We start from the raw sequence: 22,453 nt of genomic DNA, 5'->3' as shown, positions 1-22,453 counted from the left end.
GCCTACAAGTGGACGCAGCAAAATGTGTCAAAATCACAGAAATGTTGACCCCAAGGTCGACTGTTACAGCGGGTGCAGGGCCGTCGACATCGAGTGCACAGGCTGAAGGAGTGGAACACAGCTCTGATGTGCAGTATAGTAACACAGAGGAAGGCGAAGGACAGGTGGATTCGGAGGAGGAGGAGAGAGACGTTACGTTTGATGTGCAGTGTAGTGACACAGAGGAAGGAGAAATACAGGTGGATTTGGAGGAGGTGGAGAGAGACGTTACGGAGGAGGAGGAGGAGGAAAGAGGAGGTCAAAGAGGAGAGGTCAAAATAGCTACTGTTAATGTTAGCGGGGAAGAGGGACATTTCATGCAGGGAGGGCTGTTGTGAGTGTGTGTGGAGGGCTGGGTGACCACCTGCTCCTCCGCTTTCGATTGACATGCATTTGAGTGTTTCAATGCAACATGCATCAGTAGCAAAGAAGCCACCTACATTTTACATTGCGCTATTCGATTGTTGTCGACGCGGAGTGGAGAAAAAATAAAATAAGTTATCCACAACAAATCAACGAGTGGTCGGCCTCAGAACGCACTCAACTTTTTGAGATCTAAAGTCAGTCATGATTGGTCAAAATTGTTGTCAAACTTGGCGCAGTACAACAAGCAAACCTATCACATTTCTGTGCCCATACAGGCAGGTACACACACGTAGGCTTCACACGCGCGCACTCAGAAAGACACTAGAATGACACAGAAATTATGATAGCCCGTAACAATGAAAATGTTTTGGGATGTGTGTATCTTCACTTAATAGTATCTCTGGCAGTCAGCTTTCGGGAGAAGAAAGCACATGGATGATGTCTCCATCAGTGGCCTTCTGGGACAACACCGCCCCCACACCTACATCTGAGGTGTCTACCTCAACAACAAATGGGTTGGCAGGGTTGGGCTGGCAAAGGATGGGTGCAGTGATGAAATGCTTCAGGATCTTAAAGGCTCTTTCAGCCTCAGGAGACCAGGAAAAAGGGGTATTGCTCTTCTGAGTTAAAGCAGTGATGGGAGCTGCGATGGAGCTGAATCCTTGGATGAACTTCCGATAGAAGTTGGCAAACCGCAAGAAACTTTGTGTTTCCTTAATTGATCTAGGAACAGACCAGTCCCAGACAGCTTGCACCTTCTTTGGATCCATCTGAATCTTCCCTTCTGAAATGATGAAGCCAAGGAAGGACACCTCCAAAACATGGAACTCACACTTCTCAGGTTTGACGAAGAGGTGGTTCTTTAGCAGACGACTCAGGACAAGACGGACCTGCTGGACATGTTGATGGAGATCCTTAGAGAAGATTAAGATGTCGTCAAGATAAACAAAGACAAACTTATTCAACATGTCCCGTAGGACGTCATTGATCAGAGCTTGGAACACAGCTGGGGCATTGGTGAGTTCAAAAGGCATGACCTGGTATTCATAATGGCCTGTAGGAGTGTTGAATGGCGTCTTCCATTCGTCCCCCTCACGAATACGCACAAGGTGATAAGCATTGCGAAGATCCAGCTTGGTAAAGACGGTGGCTCCCTGGAGCAACTCAAAGGCTGAAGCAATGAGGGGAAGTGGATAGCGATTCCTTATTGTGATCTTATTGAGTCCACGATAATCAATGCATGGCCGAAGACCTCCGTCCTTCTTGCCAACGAAGAAGAAGCCCGCACCCGCTGGGGAGCATGAAAGTCAAATGAAACCAGAAGCCAGCACCTCCCTGATATACTGGTCCATGGCCACTCGTTCTGGAGCTGACAGAGAGAAAATGCAACCCCTAGGGGGACAGGTTCCAGGTAACAGGTCTACGGTACAATCATGGGGGGGTGGAAGGGTTGTTGCTCTTTTCTTACTAAAGACCTCACTCAAGTTGTGGTACTCAGGGGGCACTCGGGAAAGCTCAGGAGGCTCAGAAGGCTCAGGAGACGGGAGTCTTGAAAAGAAGCAGGTAGTGTGGCAGGTGGGGCCCCACTTAAGTATTGTGCGAGAGGTCCAATCCAGATTGGGGTTATGCTGAGTCAGCCATGGGAATCCTAGGACCACAGCAAAATCTGGTGACTGGCTAAGGTGGAAAGACAGCTCTTCCTTGTGATTATTGATCTGCACTCTCACAGCAGAGGTCGTCTGGTTTACTAGATCTGGGCCCAAGGGCCGACCGTCCAGGGCAGTCATGGATAGAGGAGGATTCTTGTTCCTCATGCTTCGGTCATGCTCAGCCTGGGATAGTCTTGTTCCACCGAGCTGCATTGGCTCCGGAACCTCTTCAGAGAGCTGAGGAGCCCAGCTGGCACTGGATAGTGGTACTGGGAAGGACCCTCTTGGGGCTCGGGATCGCTCCTGGAGACGGTTGTCCAGACGGATAACTCTAGAGATCAGTGACTCCAGATCCTCTACCTCTTCCCACGATGCAAGTTCATCCTTAATACGGTCTGCCAGGCCATGGTAGAAGGTTGTCTGTGTAGCAGATGTTAAGTGGTTAGGACAAGTTGAATGCACAGGGCAAGATGAATGAAGTACACACACAGCAGGATGGGGTATCTGCAACTGTTTACTGGGCACAGAATGGGGCACAAAGGGGCACTTTAGAATGCGCACACGCACAGCAGTCTCGTTCCCATTCCCCCTTACAGCATCCACTTTGCAACTCATACAGTATACCAGTAATTATAAATATTAAGTTATACATATGATAATAATTAGATAAAAATGACAAAGATACGATATAATACAATACAGAAGGTATAGGCCTACAATATGATAAATAAATATAAACAACAAACTCATATAAAACGGGTAGGCTCCTTAGCTTTATACTAGGCCTTTATCATAGGCTTTGGCTTAATACAGGTCATACATAGAATAAATCATGTAATATAATAAATATACATAGTGGCGTTATAGCCTACAACAATGTAAATAGGTGACAGAACCCACTTTATATTAAAAGAAAACCGTTAGACATTTCATACCTGGGCACAGAATGGGGCACAAAGGGGCACTTTAGAATGCGCACACGCACAGCAGTCTCGTTCCCATTCCCTACACACAGTAATGGTAAATACTAATGAAACACTAATAACGGTAAAAACTAATTTAACTATTTTCGAAGCTTCCAATAATACGAATAACAAATCAATACACATTATTAATGATTGTGTATATATATATATATATATACACAATCATTAATAATGTGTATTGATTTGATGAAATTCACCACAAAAATTAAATAAAATAATAGACAAAGTATGTCACTGCTACGCCTGCAGAGCCTGTTCTCCCCAGCCATTCTCAGCTGCCAGAGTCTGGAACTGGATAGCGTAGTCGGCTGCAGACCGGTTGCCCTGGCGCAGATCTAGGAGCTTCTTGGCTGCCATGCGGCCAGTGGCTGTAGGAGCTAAGACCTTCATCATCTCCCTAGAAAAGGACCTGAAGGAGTCACAGGCAGGGCTGCCAGCCTCATAGAGTGCAGTGGCACAGGAACAAGCTTTCCCCTTCAGCAATGTTATGACATAGGCTAAGCTACCTGGGAGTGGTCTGAGGGGGAAGCGGCAGGTTGCAGATCAAAGGTAAGTCGACACTGAGTCAGAAAACAGAGGGCAGTAGACAAAGTCCATTCAAACAGGCCAGCCAAAAATTCAAAGTCAAAAAAAAAGGGAGAAATTGATTACCAAGTGTATTTAAAACAGGAGTACACTTACGATACAGGTGGCACACCCCAAGATGGCTGACATGCAGGTGCCGCCAGCGTTTGTAAGCTCGCTGGCCCTGACTTAACTTAATAGGCTACTGCAAGAATCTACTAACTTGCACCAAAATAGCAAGAAAGCTTCTTGAAATTATTGAGATGGATAAAATCCAAAAGTCTCTAGCCGCAATCCAACTGGAGATTGGCAAAATTGCAACTCAACAAACAGAGATCCTGACGCTCACGAAACAGGTGTCCAAACTTCAATCTCAGGTTGATATCCTAGAAACTAAACTGAACACGTATAATGATTCTAATAAAGCTAAAGATGAACAGATTGAATCGTTGCAGAGAAGACTGGATGATGCTGAGCAATACTCTCGCATGGAAGATGTTATCACCGGCTTGAAAACTCACCACCGATCCTATGCCAGGGCCATGGCTGTTAACACCGGCTTTATCTTCCACCGAGACGGATATTCCGAATTCGCAGGGTGTTGAAGCCGGGACCACGGTTGTTGTTGCTGATGATCCTCCATCCACTGAATCGGAGATCTTGGAGTCGCAGGTTATCAAATTCCTCGAAGGCCAGGACGTTTCCATTCGTGGCCGGCAGATCTCGGCCTGCCATGCTCTCCCCCAGAAAATCAAAAATACGTATCCACCAGCAATTATTCTCCGCTTTGTAAACAGAAAAGATAAAGCCGAACTGCTGCAGCAGGGGTTCAAGCTAAAAGGATCAGGTGTCTACATGAATGAACACCTCACAAAGAAGAACGGCGACATTGCAAAAGAGGCACGGTTTCTCAGAAAGGGTAACAAGATCAAAGCGACCTGGACAAGGAACGGCAAAGTTCTCATCCGTACTAATGGAGCGACACCGAGGAACAACGAGTCATAGTTGTGAGGGAGATTTCCGAACTGGAGGTATACAAATGATACAAAGTCTAACAAAGTCACTTTACAGGCAGACAGTAATGTTAGGCCTATTGAACATCCTGTGGTTTCTTATTATGGACTGTGTTCGTGCCAATCACTATAATATGTGGAGTATTCTGATGGATTCGATCGTAATAGGTTTGACCTATCGCTCATCCTCCGGACTGACAACTGAATTCCATCCGGTTGTTCCCAGGTACAGGTACATACTTTTCCATCCGCTATGGACAGTTTTACACACAGACCTACTACATAACAACAGGGATGGCTATCCCCTCTGACATTTGTTTTAGCCCTTTAGAGCGGAACATGGACACTGATGGTATTTATGACACTTTCTACAATCCGGACACCAATCAGATTAATTTGAAGTCACTAAAATCGTCATGTAGGTATTACTCTGAATCCCAATTGAATAAATTGTCTTACTCTCTTGATGGGCCTAATCCTAATCAAAATGCTTTCTCAATTTTTCATTTAAATATTCGTAGCCTCCCCAGAAACTGATGTCAACCTTGACCCATTCTTTTTCTGTCATGGCTTTTTCGGAGACATGGCTGAATGATGATATTCTTAATCTATACCCACTCTCAGATTACAATGCATTTCACTCCATCAGAAAAGGCAGAAGAGGCGGGGGTGTCTAAGAACCACAACTTCATCCCTAGAAAAGATCTTAGTTCCAATTTTGTCTCTACATTAACAGAATCGACATTTGTTAAAAATCCCATGTTGTCAGCGAGTTAATAGTAAAAGCATTTTGATTGGCAGTATTTACAGACCACCTGACTCAGATATCACTACCTTTATTGATGCACTCAACTCAACTCTGGATGCAATAAACAAAGAATGTAAACTATGTGTCCTTGTTGGAGATTTCAACATTGATTTGCTTAAAGGTGACCTCACATTAACAGCTGATTTTTTAAATGCACTTTACTCTTTTAATTTTCTTCCTTTTATTACTAAGCCATCCAGAATTACAATGTAATCTGCTACTCTTATTGATAATATCTTATTCAATTCTGTTGATTTTGTGGTCACTTCAGGCCTCTTGATGTGTGATGTTTCAGACCATCTTCCAGTATTTCAATTTATTCACCATAATGACTCGCCTAAGGCTAACTTAACTTTCAATGAACCAATTAAGTTCCGTAAATTCTAGTGCTGTCAAACGATTCAAATTTTTAATCACGATTAATCGCTGAATTCCTATAGTTAATCACGATTAATCACATAATATGATTAAAATTCTATTATTTTGCATTTCTGAACTTTCCATATTAACAATAAAGTAATGATTGTGTATCTTGATTGGGATTCAAATGAAAGCAAAGCAAGTTACTTTATTAACTGAACTTTAAGACGTAGGTCTATTTGATTATTTCAAATCAAATTTCAAAAGATGTGCAGCAGACCTGAGGCAACACAATATATTCTTCAGAAATAGCTGATATAAAATGAAATAAATGCTACCGCAGAAGTGCATGCACAAAATATAGGCCTACACACATTATAAAGGGCATAACAAACAGAAAATATTATATTCATACTATATTCATTATCTTTGAGTTCAGTTGAAAATAAGGAACTTTTCAACATGAGTGCATTGCCATTTTATAGGCGTAGAGTAGTCTATGGTGCACTGTCACTTGCCACACACATCAACGCCGAAGTTTTGGGAACACTGGATGAACAATGGATTTTATGGAGCAGCGTCGACCAAATATAACTGAATCGTGATTTACACGGCGGCAAAGTGTGATGCTGGTGTGCGGAGTTGTATTGAAAAGAATGGAATATAATGTAACTGAATGTCGAAAGCAGCCAAAGAGGAATGTTGATAACAGAACAAGTGACGGTGAAAAAATCTTTGGCGGCACACAACTAATGCGTCAGCCTAGGCTACTACTCTTTGGCCAGCTCGTAAGCCCCACCAAGTGTGTGCAGCATGCCTTTAGCCTACTAACCGCGCATCATCATAAAGATACATTTAATCTGCATCACGCCCCATTTCAGCGGAAAACATGTTTACATTATATCATGGGAAAGACAGCTAGTAATCACACGTTGACGTTACATCTAGTTATTAATTCACAGGACATTCAATCATTTTACTAACACGGCAGTAATGAAGAATTATGTTTATGGTACTTACTCATGTCGAAACGATGTACATTACCAACCTAATTCGTCTGCAATACCCCATGAATTGTACAAATTTAGCATGTAACTACACTTAGAATAATATCCCAAAATGGTTTAGCTTGCTAGCTAGCTAACTGTGGAACTTCAGTAACATAGCCAATTATTTCACCTAGTTGTAGGAAATAGGCTACGTTCATATTACAAGTGATTAATGAATGTGTGACTTATGTTTAGTTGATGTTATGACATATAAAGTTAAGCTTGCTGAACTTAATTATAGTCAGCCACGGGCAGTTTGACTGTGCCTATCAATAAATTTGTGACACTCCTGTTAGAAAACTGGAAAGCGCAAAACATAGGAACATGGTCACATTAATCCCATAAACACACAGATAACTCTTACACCAACCTTATTTTGTGCCTTTTATTCATGTTTGTTTCAAGATTTAGTAAGTTTACTATAAGCCCTTTTCGCTCCCCACTTTGATGCAGCAGCATAGATTTACTTTATATCAGTCATCTTTCACCTAAAAGGGGGCGTGTACTTGCAGCAGAGCCATAGAGAGAACTCTTTCTCTCTATGGCTCTGACTTGCAGCACATACAACGTTCCATTCCATTCCTCAGTGCATGTTGTTTAGTTTCCGGTCTAGCTAGATTCGGTGTGGTTTTGTAGTTGTTCTAACGTTACTAGTTGTTGCAACAGCATGTGAAAAAACTACAAAGTTTGTTACACCAAAAAGAACCTTAATCTCGCGATAAAAAAATTGACGCCGTTAAAATAGGTTTACGTTAACGCCGTTAATAACGCGTTTAACTGACAGCACTAGTAAATTCACCAGAAAGAACTTAGATTCGTTCAAGTCAGCCATTAGCTCTATATCATGGGATGAGGTTCTTACGTTAAAAAATGCAACAAAAGCCTACTACTTATTTCTCAAGCTCTTTAACTCTGCCCTTGATATTTCATTTCCCTTGATTAATAAGAAATCCAATAACAATTATTCTAAGGGGAAACCATGGATAACAATTGAGCTAAAGAAGCTTTCACGAAAGAAAAATAAACTTTATAGGAAATCGGTATTAAACCCATCCCTCATTAATATTGAAGCATATAAAAAATGCAAAAATAATTTTACAGCTTCAGTAAGGAAAACCAAGAAGAAATTCTATTCAGAACAATTCATTCAGGCTTCAAACAACATTAAAACAACTTGGAACCTCATCAACCACTTAATGAATCGCAGTAACTCTCCATCAACTACTCCAATGGAGATGAATACCAAGGAAGGTGCTCTCTCCAACCCAAATGATATTGCTAATGGCTTCAATGATTTTTTTTGCAAATATTGGCCCTGAACTGGCATCAAACATCAAAGGGTCTGATATAAATCCGTGTACTATGATTGAGGGTCAGTATTCTACACTCCACACTTTTGATCCCCCAACCCTACAGGAAGTCCGTGAAATTACAATGGCATTAAATAACTCAGCCCATGGACATGATGGCATTAAAAGTATTCTCATTAAAGAAACCATTGACTCCATCATCCAACCTCTCACTCACATCCTTGCTTTATCTTTACAATCTGGGATCATCCCCCCTGATCTGAAGATTGCTAAAGTTATACCAATCTTCAAATCAGGTGATGCCAAGGAATTTAGGAACTATCGACCAATATCAATTTTACCCTGTATATCAAAAATCTTGGAAAAGCTCATTTACTCCAGACTCTCCAATCATTTATCAGCTAACAACATATTATATAAACACCAATATGGCTTCCGTAAAAAATACTCCACTGAGCATGCCCTTCTACAGCTTGTAAATTACATTTCATCAGCTCTTGACAACAGGAAATTTGCTCTTGGAGTCTTTCTTGATTTGAGTAAAGCCTTCGATACAGTATGTCATGACATACTTATTGCCAAACTCAATAGATATGGAGTGGAGAGTACAGCCCTTACCTGGTTCACAAACTATCTCATTAACAGAGAACAATATGTGTGCTTGAACAGTTTTTCCTCAAAAAAATCTAAGATTTTGTATGGTGTTCCACAGGGATCAATCCTGGGTCCCTTACTATTCCTAATTTATATTAATGACATGGCATCATCATGCACTAATGTTCTTCCAGTTTTGTTTGCGGATGATACAAACATCATAGCCTCACACCAAGATTTTAATACACTTATTAATAATATTAATGATGAATTGCACTCTGTAGATAAATGGTTTCAATTGAACAAACTGACCCTCAATGTGAAAAAATGCAACTTTATGATCTTTTGTAACACAAATAGACAATATCCCAAAGAGCAAGCTAAAATTTATATCAACAATGCAGAAATCGAACTTGTTCAGCAAACCAAATTCCTAGGGGTCATAATCGACAGTGGTTTAAAGTGGTCCAATCATATTGACCTATAGTGTCCAAAAGATCTGCAAGGATGCTGGGCATATTGAGGAAGATTTGTCCTTTAATTCACTCCTCAGCTTATCTCACTTTCTACTATAGTTTTCTGTTCCCATTTATTAATTATTGCAATATTGTTTGGGCAGCTACTTATCCTACCTACCTTAATAAACTACAAACCATACAGAAGAAATTTCTTAGGATAATTTCTCACTCAAATAGATACACACCAACACTGCCACTCTTTAAGCGATACAACTTACTCCCCATTGATAAAATGAATCCATATCAAACATGCTTATTCGTCCATAAGTTCCTCTACAGAAATGTAGATCTTCCAGTCACACTCCAGAACATATTTATTTCCACATCTAACACCCAGTCATACCGTACTAGGTATAGAAACAACAACCTACTTCTACCACGCACGCGTACTTCTAGGCACCAGTTCAATATATCCTTCAGAGGCCCAAAGCTGTGGAGTGAATTAAGCCCACAGCTAAGATCAATATCATCATTCTCTGCTTTTAAAAGACAGTTGAAGAACCATCTATTGTCTACCTGAAACTTTCTCTCTATGATTCTTTTTTTTCTTGCTTTACATCCATTATTGACAGAATGTCTTTTTCTTCCTATTTTTTGCTTTGATCCTAATCATTTTGCTTTTGATGCTTCCTTATTGTGGATCAAACAGATTATTTATATGTTTAGCCTGCATGTCAATATGTCAATATGTTAACATGACTTGGCAATAGGCGTGGAACTTTGTACAAGCCTCTAGGCTTCGTTCCCGCCTTGCACAGATGTACACATTTGTGCTAAACAAATAAACAAACACAGGAGAACTCAGCAAAGGCACTAACAAACACATGCTCCTTAAATACCCTGATTCATTAACAACCACAGGTGTAATCACTCAAACATGAGCCGAGAAAATCAGGCAATTTCCGAAAATTACAAAAAAAAGGTGCAAATGAGGACATCTAGTGGCCAAAAGCAGTAACTGCAACTGAAAAGTCCCTGGGACCTCACAATATTGGAAACTTTACAATAGCTTATGTACATAATGAATAATTTTGGTTCAACTATCAAACCTTGTGGTACGTCGCAGGTGATGCTGGCTAGCTTGGATTTGGCGTTGCCCACTTGTACATATTGACATCTATTTTTGATATAGCTCTTCAGCCATTCCAGCCCTAAACCTCTAATTCCAAACCTTTCCATTTTCTTACATAATATCGTGGTCTATGGTGTCAAATGCTTTCTTAAGGTCTATGAACACTCCCACTGCAAACTTCTTATCCTCAACTGCACCTGAAAGCTCTTCCATCAAAGCCATCTATGTTGATCTACCTTCTCTAAAACCATATTGGCAATCAATTAATAGATTGTGCTTTCCAACAAAGCAGTCCAGTCTGGCAACAAACAATTTTAGAACAAAGTATTTTAGAAAATTGAGATAAAAGTGAAACCGGCCTATAATTTGTGTATACACACGCAATGAGTCTTCCAACAGAAATCAATGGGATTTTACAAAATGCCAAATAAAACACGACAGAAACTGTATTTCGCTACGCTACTTGTTTTGGAACATCAACGAACACCACTAACCACTCGGTGAGTTGCACAGTTTGGAAAACGAACGTTAAGGGTTGTTTTAGGACATGTTTGAGTATGCCTGTTGGCAGCCACTCTGAGTAGTCAAAGATGATTCAAAACGAGTCAGAAAAGTCGAGACTGGACCAATCGTCAAATTTCGGTATCCACCACTCTAGTTCATCCAAAACAAACCAGAAAAGGGACTCAAAGTGCTAAATACCGGAATTTTCCTTTAATGCACTGGCAGACAAATTTGCTTGTTTTTTCTTGCTTATTATAGCGCCCCTTATGGTCAGAAATGGGTCTATTTTGTTTTGTGAGATTATGCATTGATTTTGGACCTATGGTGAACATTTGGTGAAAATGTAGTGTCTGTGGCCCCAGCTGTGGCGCAACTGGCTGGAGCACCTGCACCTGGTCCTTTCCGGATCCCACCCCTGCTCTCTCTCCCATTCACTTCCTATCACTCTCCACTGTCCTATAATTAAAGGCATAAAAAGCCCAAAAAAATATACTAAAAAAATAAAGTAGTGTCTGTGCCTATTACGGTACTGTTTTGATCCAGTGGCTGTAGCACCCCCCCCCCATGGACAGAATTGCACAAAATTGTGTGGCCATGCAAAGAATGTCATATTGATTGTCTCTACCAAGTTTGGATAAGATTGGACATATTGAAGATATTGACACTAACAAAATGTGGTGTGCGTCCAAAGAATGTCGTAATGATTATGTGTACCAAGTTTACATAGGATTGGGCCTTTTCAAGTTCAGATATAGGCAAAAAATCATTATAGGCCACTCCCCAAAAACGTAAAAACAGGTGATAAATCAAAAATCAGAAAAAGCCAATATGTTAGGCTTGGTCTGTAGATGATGTGTAGCTAATTCTGTAGGGATTGGAATAACAGTGTAGGAGGAGATATATTCGTTTAACTTCAGAGTTTTTTGAAAATGGTGGGAAAAAGTGAATGATGGAAATAGGTGTGGTCAGATTCATTAGATGCGGGAACTGTAAAGGAACAAGTGGAAATAATGATTTGTCAAAAATTCCATACGGTTCTGGTGATATGAGCAAAAACGAAAATATACTTATTATAGCGCCCCCTATGGTCAGAAATGGGTCTTTTTTATTTTGTGATTTTGGACCTATGGTGAAAATGCGGTTATGGTTGCATACACTGTTTTGGTGCGGCGACTGTAGCACCCCCCCCCCCCCCCCCCCCCATGGACAGCATTGTACGAAATGTTTTGCCCATGCAAAGAATATCATATTGATTGTCTCTACCAAGTTTGGATAAGATTGGACATTTTGACTTATTGCAGCGCCCCCTATGGACAAAAATATCACAGAATTCAGTATGCCTCCAAAGAATGTTGTATTGATTACATGTACCAAATTCGGTGTGCTTTCAAAGAATGTCATGATTGTGTGTACCAGGCACGCCTGTAGGTGTATGGCCGTACGCACTGTGCGTACCATCAGGCTAGAATTTCCCCTGTGTGTGTCTTCACACCGCATTGGCCTACCATAACTTCCCAACTCTGCACAGTATCCCATTAACTGTGTGACAGTAGGCTATTTACAATTTTCTGTAAAGTAAAGTTTGTAAACATGTTATCAAAATCAACTTAATACAGAACTATATGCACGTGCACACCTTTTGTTTGAGCAGGGGAGAGAATATGCACACACACATGCTATAGAAGTTGTAGGCTAGGCTACTTGTTTTCTTTTACTATCTACGCTGGTTATCAGCATACAATGTTATAAGCTAACTCACTAACTCGAGATTTTTTTAAACAACAAAAACAGAAAGGAGGGAGACAGCAAAGAGGAGTTATTTCAAATGGTCAAGCCGCAAGAACAAGGTAGGCAATATTGGTGTGTTTGTCAAAACGTTAGGCAAACGTTAGGCTAGCATTACAGCTGTTTAAAGCCATACGTGAATGGTACAATAGAACAAAACTAAAGGTAACATGAGCCTTTATAGGGCTGTATAAAGTTGTCTAAATGAATAGGTCATTGTTAGACGTTGTTGTAAAGATATTGCATGGGGATGTTAGTACTATGTAGGCTACTTTTTAGTTGACCAATTAACAAACCTAACCGGGAAAGGGACAAAAATGTTATCAATGCGTTGAAAATTTTGTGGCGGGGGGTCTGTAGGTGGGTGTGCGTACCATAGCATTAATTCCTGCAGGCGCCCCTGGTGTGTACCATGTTTGAATAGGATTGGACATACTGGAGATATTGACAGCGCCCCCTGTGGACAGAATTTCATAAAATTTGGTGTGTCCAAAGAATGCTGTAATGATTGTGTGTACCAAGTTTGAATAGGATCGGACCTTTACAAATTAAGATATAGGCAAAAAAATCATTATAGGGCACGCCTCAAATGTTAATTGACACTTAACTTAAAACCGAACTTAAAAACTTAAACTTAAAAACTTAAATCAAAAATCTGAAAAAAGCCAATCTGTTAGGCTTGGTCTGTAGATGATGTGTACCTAACTCTGTGGAAATCGGAACAACGGTCTAGGAGGAGATAGATAAGTTTCACTTTTGAGTTTTTTGAAAATGGCGGGAAAATGTGCAATATGGAAATGGGCGTGGCTGGGTTAATTGGATACATGAGCTCTGAAGGAACAAGAAGAAAGAAGAATTTTGGAAAAATGTCAAACGGTTCTAGAGATATTAGCAAAAACGTAAATGTGATTATTATAGCACCCCCTATGGACAGAAATGGGTAATTCCTGTTGTTTGAGATCATGCACTAATTTGGGACCTATGGTAAAGAATTTGAGTCTGTACCTATTACAGTTATGACTGTAGAAACGGTTCTGCCACAGAAAAGTAATAATAGGGAAGAATAATCAGAACAAAAACAATAGGGTTCCAGCAGCTTTTTCTGCTTGGACCCCTAACTAGATTTTTTGATCTTAGTATAAGATTAATAACACTTGGTTAGATTTTATTTGATAAGGAGTTTTTGCAGTGTGTTGAATGATTGGGGTCGCCTACGTTTTGTGACATTAAAATAGGATAACCTCACCTGCCAAAAAAGGTCTGGAACCCCTAACGTTAGGCCTACCTGCCAATCATATACGTTTCAGAGGAGGCGGATTTCACCACGTGAAGGAAGTGGGACTTTTGTTTTGAAGAAGGCAAGTAGCCTAGGCTAACCTTAACGTTATCAACCATGGAATCTGAGTGCAAGCGGTCAACCTCTGGTGTGTTTGCTCCCGCCGAAATGTCCCTGGGTAGAGCTTTGTCTCAGACTCGGTTAAGTTCTCTCGATCAGTCTGATGTTTTTAGTTCTCAGACGTCCCTATGTCGGAGTGCCGCCGGAGGAGTCCGAAGGAGAAAGATATCAAGTAGCGCCAGTATCGACTCCTCGGAGATGAGTCCAACTGCCGAGGCACGGGTCCTGGTTATTAACACGGGAGGGACAATTGGAATGATGTTGCATGATAACGGTAAGATTAATGTCACTAAACTATTTCATATGTCCGTTTGACCAGGCTACTGGACACATAGTTTCTGGTAGCCCACCGTGGCTTGTAATGGGAGTCACACGTAGAACCTAGACCACTCGTTAGCTCGTTATTAAGGGAATGACGGGTAGCTGCTAACTGGTTCTGAGCCAATGTTACCCATTTGCCATATTAAATATTGGGTGTAAATGTTGTTGTAGCCTAATTGTCAAATTATTAATCTATAAAAGCCACAAATTGGCAATTTAACGTGTATGCTGTCTACGGCGGATCAATCAGATTCCCACTTTGTCGAATGGCAGTTGACAGATCAACTTTGCAGAATGGAGCTTTGTCATGCATCTTTTTCTTCAGTTCAATCGATTTTCAATGGGATTGAGATCCAGACTGTTTGCTGGCCATGCCATTGACTTGATATGTCTGTCCTGAAGAATGGTTTTAACATTATTTGCTCTATAAAGCATCATCAAATTACTTCTTTATCACCAAAACGTCTTGGATGGAATGACAAAAGTGAATGGAATGGAATCATCTTGAGAGTGGTATTTTCCCCAAATGTCCTAGCAAGCTAAATTGTTTACTAATTTGTAATGGTTGTTTTGCTACTTTGTTTGGAATGTTGATCAAGTATTAGGCTATTACCCATGATGATCTCATGCAGGATGTCTAGGTTTATTTTTACATAGCTAGATTTTAAAAGACATAGCTAGATTTTAATGAATGCAGTTTGCGTTTAACCAGAAATGCAAAAAACAGTGTAGTGTAGCAATGTCTTATGCAGTGTAAACAGTATAAGCTTAAGACATATAGTGCAGTGCAGACAGTATTATACAGTTAAGAACACAAGTTTCAAAAACTAAAATAGGCAATCAATTTTAACCAAATATGTGCATTATTAATTTTCAACTAATTAAACAGTAAAAAAGATGGATGTAACAAAACTCACAAACAAGCAGAAAAAGAAAATAAAGAATTCTGAAAGTGCAGTAGGCTTTGCGAAAGCTAAAAAGAAAATTCCCACCAATTTTACGCACCGGAAAACAGCCTATAGGCTAGTTTCAATCGGTTTTTAACGGCTGCTGCTGGTGTTTTGCCAAAAAATGGAGGACAACGGCAATCAACCTGTGCGACATGAGAGAGAGAGGAGTGATAACCCCTAATAACTTGAGGACTTTGATATGGAAGCACTTCAGGTTTTGGACTGGAGATCAAACTATGGAGAGAGACAAAGTGGTATGCAAACTGTGTGATTGTGAGTTCCACCAGAGCCCTTCTACGGAGAGCCTCCCCACTCTCTATTAATCCCATACAAACAGAATTTGGCTGCAGTTCACCAGAGTTCACCTAGATGGCGATTGCGGGCGAGTCCAAAATACATGGGGTCCTATGGAGCTACATGGCTACATTTATTGTTTTCACCTATTTAACAAGTGAAACCCTCAGATTATATTTTATTTTTCGCAAAATGGATATGGATTATCAATCAAAAGTGAAATAATCCGGGAGTCATGTCCTTTCGTTTTCTTACAGGTTGGGTCGTTGTTGCCCATAACACGCTAGCATTGATGCTATGCTATGCTATGATCATGCTAATGAATGACGTCATTGACACGTTTGAAAGGCTTTTTAGAACAATTAAGTGACTTTAAAAAATATAATACTCAACCAAGTGTATTGTCTTTGCCTCCCCTTTCGAATACAATATTCAAATTACTTGAAAAAAAATTATATCCCGAGAAAAGTGGATTTTGAGGGGTACAGCTCCATAGACCTCCATTCATTCTGGACTCGCCCGCGAGCGCCCCTAGATGCAGTACCACACCGGAAGAGTTCCGAGAGTGAAGGTTCTCCCCTTATTAGACATTCTCTGGTTCCACCCTCTGCAGTGCTTTCCAGTCGGAGGCAGAGCAGTTGCCATTAGTGCTTAGATCGGGCCCAAAAAATCAAGCCCAACCCAACACACTAACTGTAATTACGAGCCCGATTTAAACCAGACATTTATTTAATACATGGGCCATTATACAGTTAAGAACAGAATTATCCATATCCCTGGCAAATATTGATTTAATGCTGATTTTCTCTTTATCAATATTTGTGTTCTGACTGAAAATGACACTGTCACATGCCAAAAGTTAGTAAGACAATGTGGGAGAAACATGGAATTAAAAACAAGAAGCGTTTTCATCTTTTTAGAAAAATGGCATGTCCAAAATTATTCATACCCTTTTAAAAAAATCAATGGAAACATCTCTATTTGCATTCACAACTCTGAAAATGGCCTCTCCATGTCTCCACAATGATTCTAGACCACACCTTTTTAACAGCAATCCGGGTTTTCAGTCAGGAACGACTGCCATCACTCTGGCCTTGTGCTCACTTTTTTGACGGATTGAGGTCTGGATTCTGGCTCTGCCACTCTAAAATGTTAATATTGTTCTCAGTGAACCATTTCTTGCCTTGTTTGGCTGTATGTTTTGGAACATTGTGTGGTTTAATGGTCCAATGATGCCCATTGAGGCAGGTCTCTCGGCAGACTGCCTGATCTTTTCCTATTTGTTTTCCTTTGTGAATGCGTGATCCAGAAAGAAATGCCACATTTTCTCAATGCCCAGTTTCCCCTGCTAATCCACATGTTTGCTTTTTTAAAGTTGTAACAAGATATTTGACACCGCCTATGTCTCTCTCTTTCTCACTTTCTCACAGTGTTATCTCCAGAACCTAATGCATTTGTGAAGTTCCTGAAGACTCTGCCAATCTTACATGATGAGCAGTATGCTCAGCATACCAAATTGTACGACTACTATGGACCCACTGAGAACACCCTAGTCCTCCCGTAGGTCTTCACCATTGACACTCACACTCCTAAATCTTAGGTATACTTACTGATTATCCAGTTCATCAGATCATCAAGTTTTGTTTTCTTGGTGGTTGGTTACATGACCCCTGCAAAAGCCTTACAGGACAGCTTATATGAACTTATAAATCAAAGAATGATTTATCAAGGGCTGCTTTGGTGACAAATCACTCAGGTGTGTAAGCTGCTATTTGCATGTTTTTTTACAAACATCCAGTTACACATGCAAAAACGTGGAACTTGAATCTTCTCATTAACCTTGTGAATATGGTTACCAACAATTTCATGACAAACAGAATCATTTTATAATAGGAAACAAAATGACACGTTGGGTATTGAACAGATATGGAATTGTTTTGAAAATGGGTTCAGTGTAAATCTTTTGCAGAGAAATGTTTCAGGTTAGAAGTGATTTGAATGATAGAAGGAAATAATAATAATAATAATAATAATAATAATAATAATAAGCTTTATTTGTATAGCACCTTTCATACACAGAATGCAGCTCAAAGTGCTTCACATTTGAAGCATGTAACACAATAATAGTCAGTCAGTCATTATCAATCTTCCTGCTCTCCCTTAGGCTATGTTCAGATCTGTTATAAAAAAAAAGCTTTGAAAAAAGTCCTCAGCGCTTTTTAAAACTTTGCTGTTTATTATTTTTTTTGTAGCAGCTCAGAGCATCTTTTTAAAGTTTAAAAAAAGTTCACCTTCTCAGAAAAAAGCACCTTAGGTCAAGTGCTTTTTTGACAGCTGACCAATTATAAGCTGAGTACTGAGATGTTAGTGTCCCATAACAACCATCAGAAATGGAGACAGTAGCGGTGGAGAAACTTATTATGATTGACGTGGAAACTTATTCATTCGCCATATTCATTCATGGAGTTAAACTGGACATGTCCCAAATTTTCTGGTCAGTATATTCATTTATTGCAGTCACATGAAAACAAAACTAGCCTGCTAGCTATCATTAACTCTTGGCTCCACCACGACTGCCTTTATTTCAAGTTCTTTTTTTTAATGTTTAAATTTTTTTAGTTATAGACTGAACTTGGCACATATTGGCAAAACAGTCATCACGGTCATGAATGTAATGTAGTTCAATACAGAGTGTAAACATTCCAAAATAAATGAAAAAGAAAACATTGATCAAGGTTTACAAAAATATACAGCAGAATGACTTTGTCATACTTGGCCCTTTATGTACAATAGTAGAGGGTCCCAGATCTTATCATAGTATTTCAATTAGTGCTGTCAAACGATTAAAATTTTTAATCACGATTAATCGCTGAATTCCTATAGTTAATCACGATTAATCACATATTTTATCATATGATTAAAATTCTATTATTTTGCATTTCTGAACTTTCCATATTAACAATAAAGTAATGATTGTGTATCTTGATTGGGATTCAAATGAAAGCAAAGCAAGTTACTTTATTAACTGAACTTTAAGACGTAGGTCTATTTGATTATTTCAAATCAAATTTCAAAAGATGTGCAGCAGACCTGAGGCAACACAATATATTCTTCAGAAATAGCTGATATAAAATGAAATAAATGCTACCGCAGAAATGCATGCACAAAATATAGGCCTACACACATTATAAAGGGCATAACAAACAGAAAATATTATATTCATACTATATTCATTATCTTTGAGTTCAGTTGAAAATAAGGAACTTTTCAACATGAGTGCATTGCCATTTTATAGGCGTAGAGTCTATGGTGCACTGTCACTTGCCACACACATCAACGCCGAAGTTTTGGGAACACTGGATGAACAATGGATTTTATGGAGCAGCGTCGACCAAATATAACTGAATCGTGATTTACACGGCGGCAAAGTGTGATGCTGGTGTGCGGAGTTGTATTGAAAAGAATGGAATATAATGTAACTGAATGTCGAAAGCAGCCAAAGAGGAATGTTGATAACAGAACAAGTGACGGTGAAAAAATCTTTGGCGGCACACAACTAATGCGTCAGCCTAGGCTACTACTCTTTGGCCAGCTCGTAAGCCCCACCAAGTGTGTGCAGCATGCCTTTAGCCTACTAACCGCGCATCATCATAAAGATGCATTTAATCTGCATCACGCCCCATTTCAGCGGAAAACATGTTTACATTATATCATGGGAAAGACAGCTAGTAATCACACGTTGACGTTACATCTAGTTATTAATTCACAGGACATTCAATCATTTTACTAACATGGCAGTAATGAAGAATTATGTTTATGGTACTTACTCATGTCGAAACGATGTACATTACCAACCTAATTCGTTTGCAATACCCCATGAATTGTACAAATTTAGCATGTAGGTACACTTACAATAATATCCCAAAATGGTTTAGCTTGCTAGCTAGCTAACTGTGGAACTTCAGTATAACATAGCCAATTATTTCACCTAGTTGTAGGAAATAGGCTACGTTCATATTACAAGTGATTAATGACTGTGTGACTTATGTTTAGTTGATGTTATGACATATAAAGTTAAGCTTGCTGAACTTAATTATAGTCAGCCACGGGCAGTTTGACTGTGCCTATCAATAAATTTGTGACACTCCTGTTAGAAAACTGGAAAGCGCAAAACATAGGAACATGGTCACATTAATCCCATAAACACACAGATAACTCTTACACCAACCTTATTTTGTGCCTTTTATTCATGTTTGTTTCAAGATTTAGTAAGTTTACTATAAGCCCTTTTCACTCCCCACTTTGATGCAGCAGCATAGATTTACTTTATATCAGTCATCTTTCACCTAAAAGGGGGCGTGTACTTGCAGCACATACAACGTTCCATTCCATTCCTCAGTGCATGTTGTTTAGTTTCCGGTCTAGCTAGATCCGGTGTGGTTTTGTAGTTGTTCTAACGTTACTAGTTGTTGCAACAGCATGTGAAAAAACTACAAAGTTTGTTACACCAAAAAGAACGTTAATCTCGCGATAAAAAAATTGACGCCGTTAAAATAGGTTTACGTTAACGCCGTTAATAACGCGTTTAACTGACAGCACTAATTCAATGTATCATTGTTTTGATATCTGATCTATTCAAGGCTTAGTACATTCCCCATTTCCCTTAGCCACATCTCATAACTTTGTACAGAGTCACTTTTCCACATATGCAGATCCCCCTGCATATGTGGAAACTACTTGAGCTTTATTAGCTAAAAGTAGAGCCGTCTTTCAAGTTCTTGTGTGGACCTACAGTATTCCCTACACTACTCTTGGCTGCACTGAATGAACTGTATGATAGGGGACACCATGATCTTGAAACATCAACGCCATGGCAGAGTGAGTGATTTGCACTCTGGGCACCCTACAAAGCCCTGTTTGGAAGTTGGCTACTTTTTTTTTGGTTAGTAGCAGATCCTTTAAAATTTGTAAGCTATAATTACTAGTTCACCTACCACTATTAGGAAGCCCCCCCCCCAAAAAAAAAAAAAAAAAAAAAACTGTCTCAAAGCCCATTAGATTAACGTGAGCCTGTGGTTTAGATTTGTAAGAAAAATATTTGGTTAGACTAGGCTTGCTAACTTTTTATACTGACACAACGTAACAATGCTCTGAAGCATGAACATGAAATCCATGAAATCCATGAAATCCAAAACTTTTTGATCACCAAGTTGAAATTTCCAGCTCAATGACAAATATTTCCGATTCTTTTTAATATCATCCAATAACTAATTCAATGTTGATTTAGGCCTATAGGCCTAACTCGGCCTGCTTAGCAACACCATTGAACACCACTTAAAAGTTCAACGAAGAGTTGCCATTGCTGCTGCTGTGCTGAAGAGGACGGCACAGCAGGGCATGCCCAATGAAAATAAATTAACCAACGCAACACAACACAGACCCCGCTTCTCTCGCGTCAGTCACTGACAGTAGAATAAATGCATGGGGAAAAACACTTTGATGATAAGCGCCGCGCAGCAGCAGTTTGTGACGTTGTTTATTAGTGTAACCTCATGTATGAAAACTAGTATTGGCAGGCAATACTAGCCTACTTTGCAAAGTAGTATTGCCGTAGCAATACTGACGGCAGCCATGTCCTGAAGTAGCCTAAAGAATGTAGGCTAATGATTCCTAAAACATATACGAAGTCCATTCTGTGGCTATTGAAATTTGGGTATATATCGTGTTAACTGTAACTGTGCGCTCCTCCTCCGTCTACTGACAGCCAGGGCGTATACATTTCTTCTACGGCTGCAAACGGGATTCACTCGCAGTTAACCAAATATTTCTTTATTAGGGCAGGGCAGGCATATTTCTGGCTTCTGACTACATTATTTCTAAACCAGTCTGCTAAAGTCTGTAGTGAAGTCTGTGTAGGGTTTTCCAGGCTCCATTTCTTTTTACGAGACACCCTGCTCACCAGAGCCATCTGGCGGTTGTTTGGGTTGTTGCAGTGTCACTGGAGAAATACAAATTAAAGTCGCGTGAGGTCACGTGCGAACCTCGAGGGAAGCTGGCCAATTTGAAGTAATGCCCACTGTAACCATCAACACAAACATTTACAAAGCATGATTATTGCAGTACTTGAACAGTCAAGTCAAGTTTATTTATATAGCGTATTTCACACACAGAGGTCATTCAATGTTCTTTATGGTTATGGTTATGGTTATGGATTTAGCAGACGCCTTTGTCCAAAGCGACACATAAATACAAAACAACATAATAATATTTAAAATTGAACAGGGAACAGATTAAAATGTAGGTCAAATATAGTAAGGAGAATAGTTGTAGTACACAATAATATCAATTCAATCAATAGCCTAATAAAAAAGCAATGTAAAAAAGGGGAAAGGCAATAATAAAACAATAATGTCAATTCAATCAATAATATAAAAACAATGACATGCTAAGACTACATTAAGGAGAATATCAATAATAAACAGCCCAATTAAAATAACACAACATTATATAAACCATAACACATAAGCGCTTAAACAACTAAGTATATGTTGAATAGGAATGTCTTTAGACCCCTCTTAAACGACCCAAAACTACCACAGGAACGGAGAGCACTGGGCAGTTCATTCCACCAACATGGAACCACTGAAGAAAAGAGTCTGGAATTAGACCCAGTTTTCATGACTGGTCGACACAACATACGCTCACCAGAAGACCGCAGTGGGCGGTTGGGGATGTAAGGCTTGATTATTGAATTAAAATAACTAGGAGCATTTACATAAACAAAACCAAACAATAATAACAAATAAAAGCATAGAAGGGCAATATAGTCAAAGAATAGTTAAAAGGTAAAGATCATAATAAAAAGAAAACATAAA

The 22,453-nt window shown here is 39.6% G+C and overlaps 1 protein-coding gene across 3 annotated transcripts in view; it reads left to right on the top strand.

Annotated features, from left to right (window-relative positions):
• Positions 1-13,977: 13,977 nt before the first annotated feature.
• Positions 13,978-22,453, top strand: part of aspg (asparaginase homolog (S. cerevisiae)) — a 72,304-nt gene continuing 63,828 nt past the window's right edge. For 2 of the 3 annotated variants that reach the window (XM_076275211.1, XM_076275209.1), the window contains exons 1-2: positions 13,984-14,287; positions 17,009-17,138. In XM_076275211.1, coding sequence (XP_076131326.1) covers positions 14,011-14,287; positions 17,009-17,138 — 407 coding nt within the window. In that variant the 5' untranslated portion in view covers positions 13,984-14,010. Of the gene's footprint in view, positions 14,288-17,008; positions 17,139-22,453 lie in introns of all 3 variants that reach the window. The other variant, XM_076275212.1, reaches the window with a different exon arrangement.

This window comes from Alosa pseudoharengus, unplaced genomic scaffold (assembly GCF_046254945.1).
Source record: "Alosa pseudoharengus isolate Yale_2024_CS ecotype anadromous, Long Island Sound unplaced genomic scaffold, YU_APseudo_1.1 YU_APseudo_1.1_scf_8, whole genome shotgun sequence".
Classification (NCBI taxonomy): Eukaryota; Metazoa; Chordata; class Actinopteri; order Clupeiformes; family Clupeidae; genus Alosa; species Alosa pseudoharengus.
The sequence above is the reverse complement of the archived record's forward strand: the minus strand, read 5'-3'. Positions and strand labels throughout refer to the sequence as shown.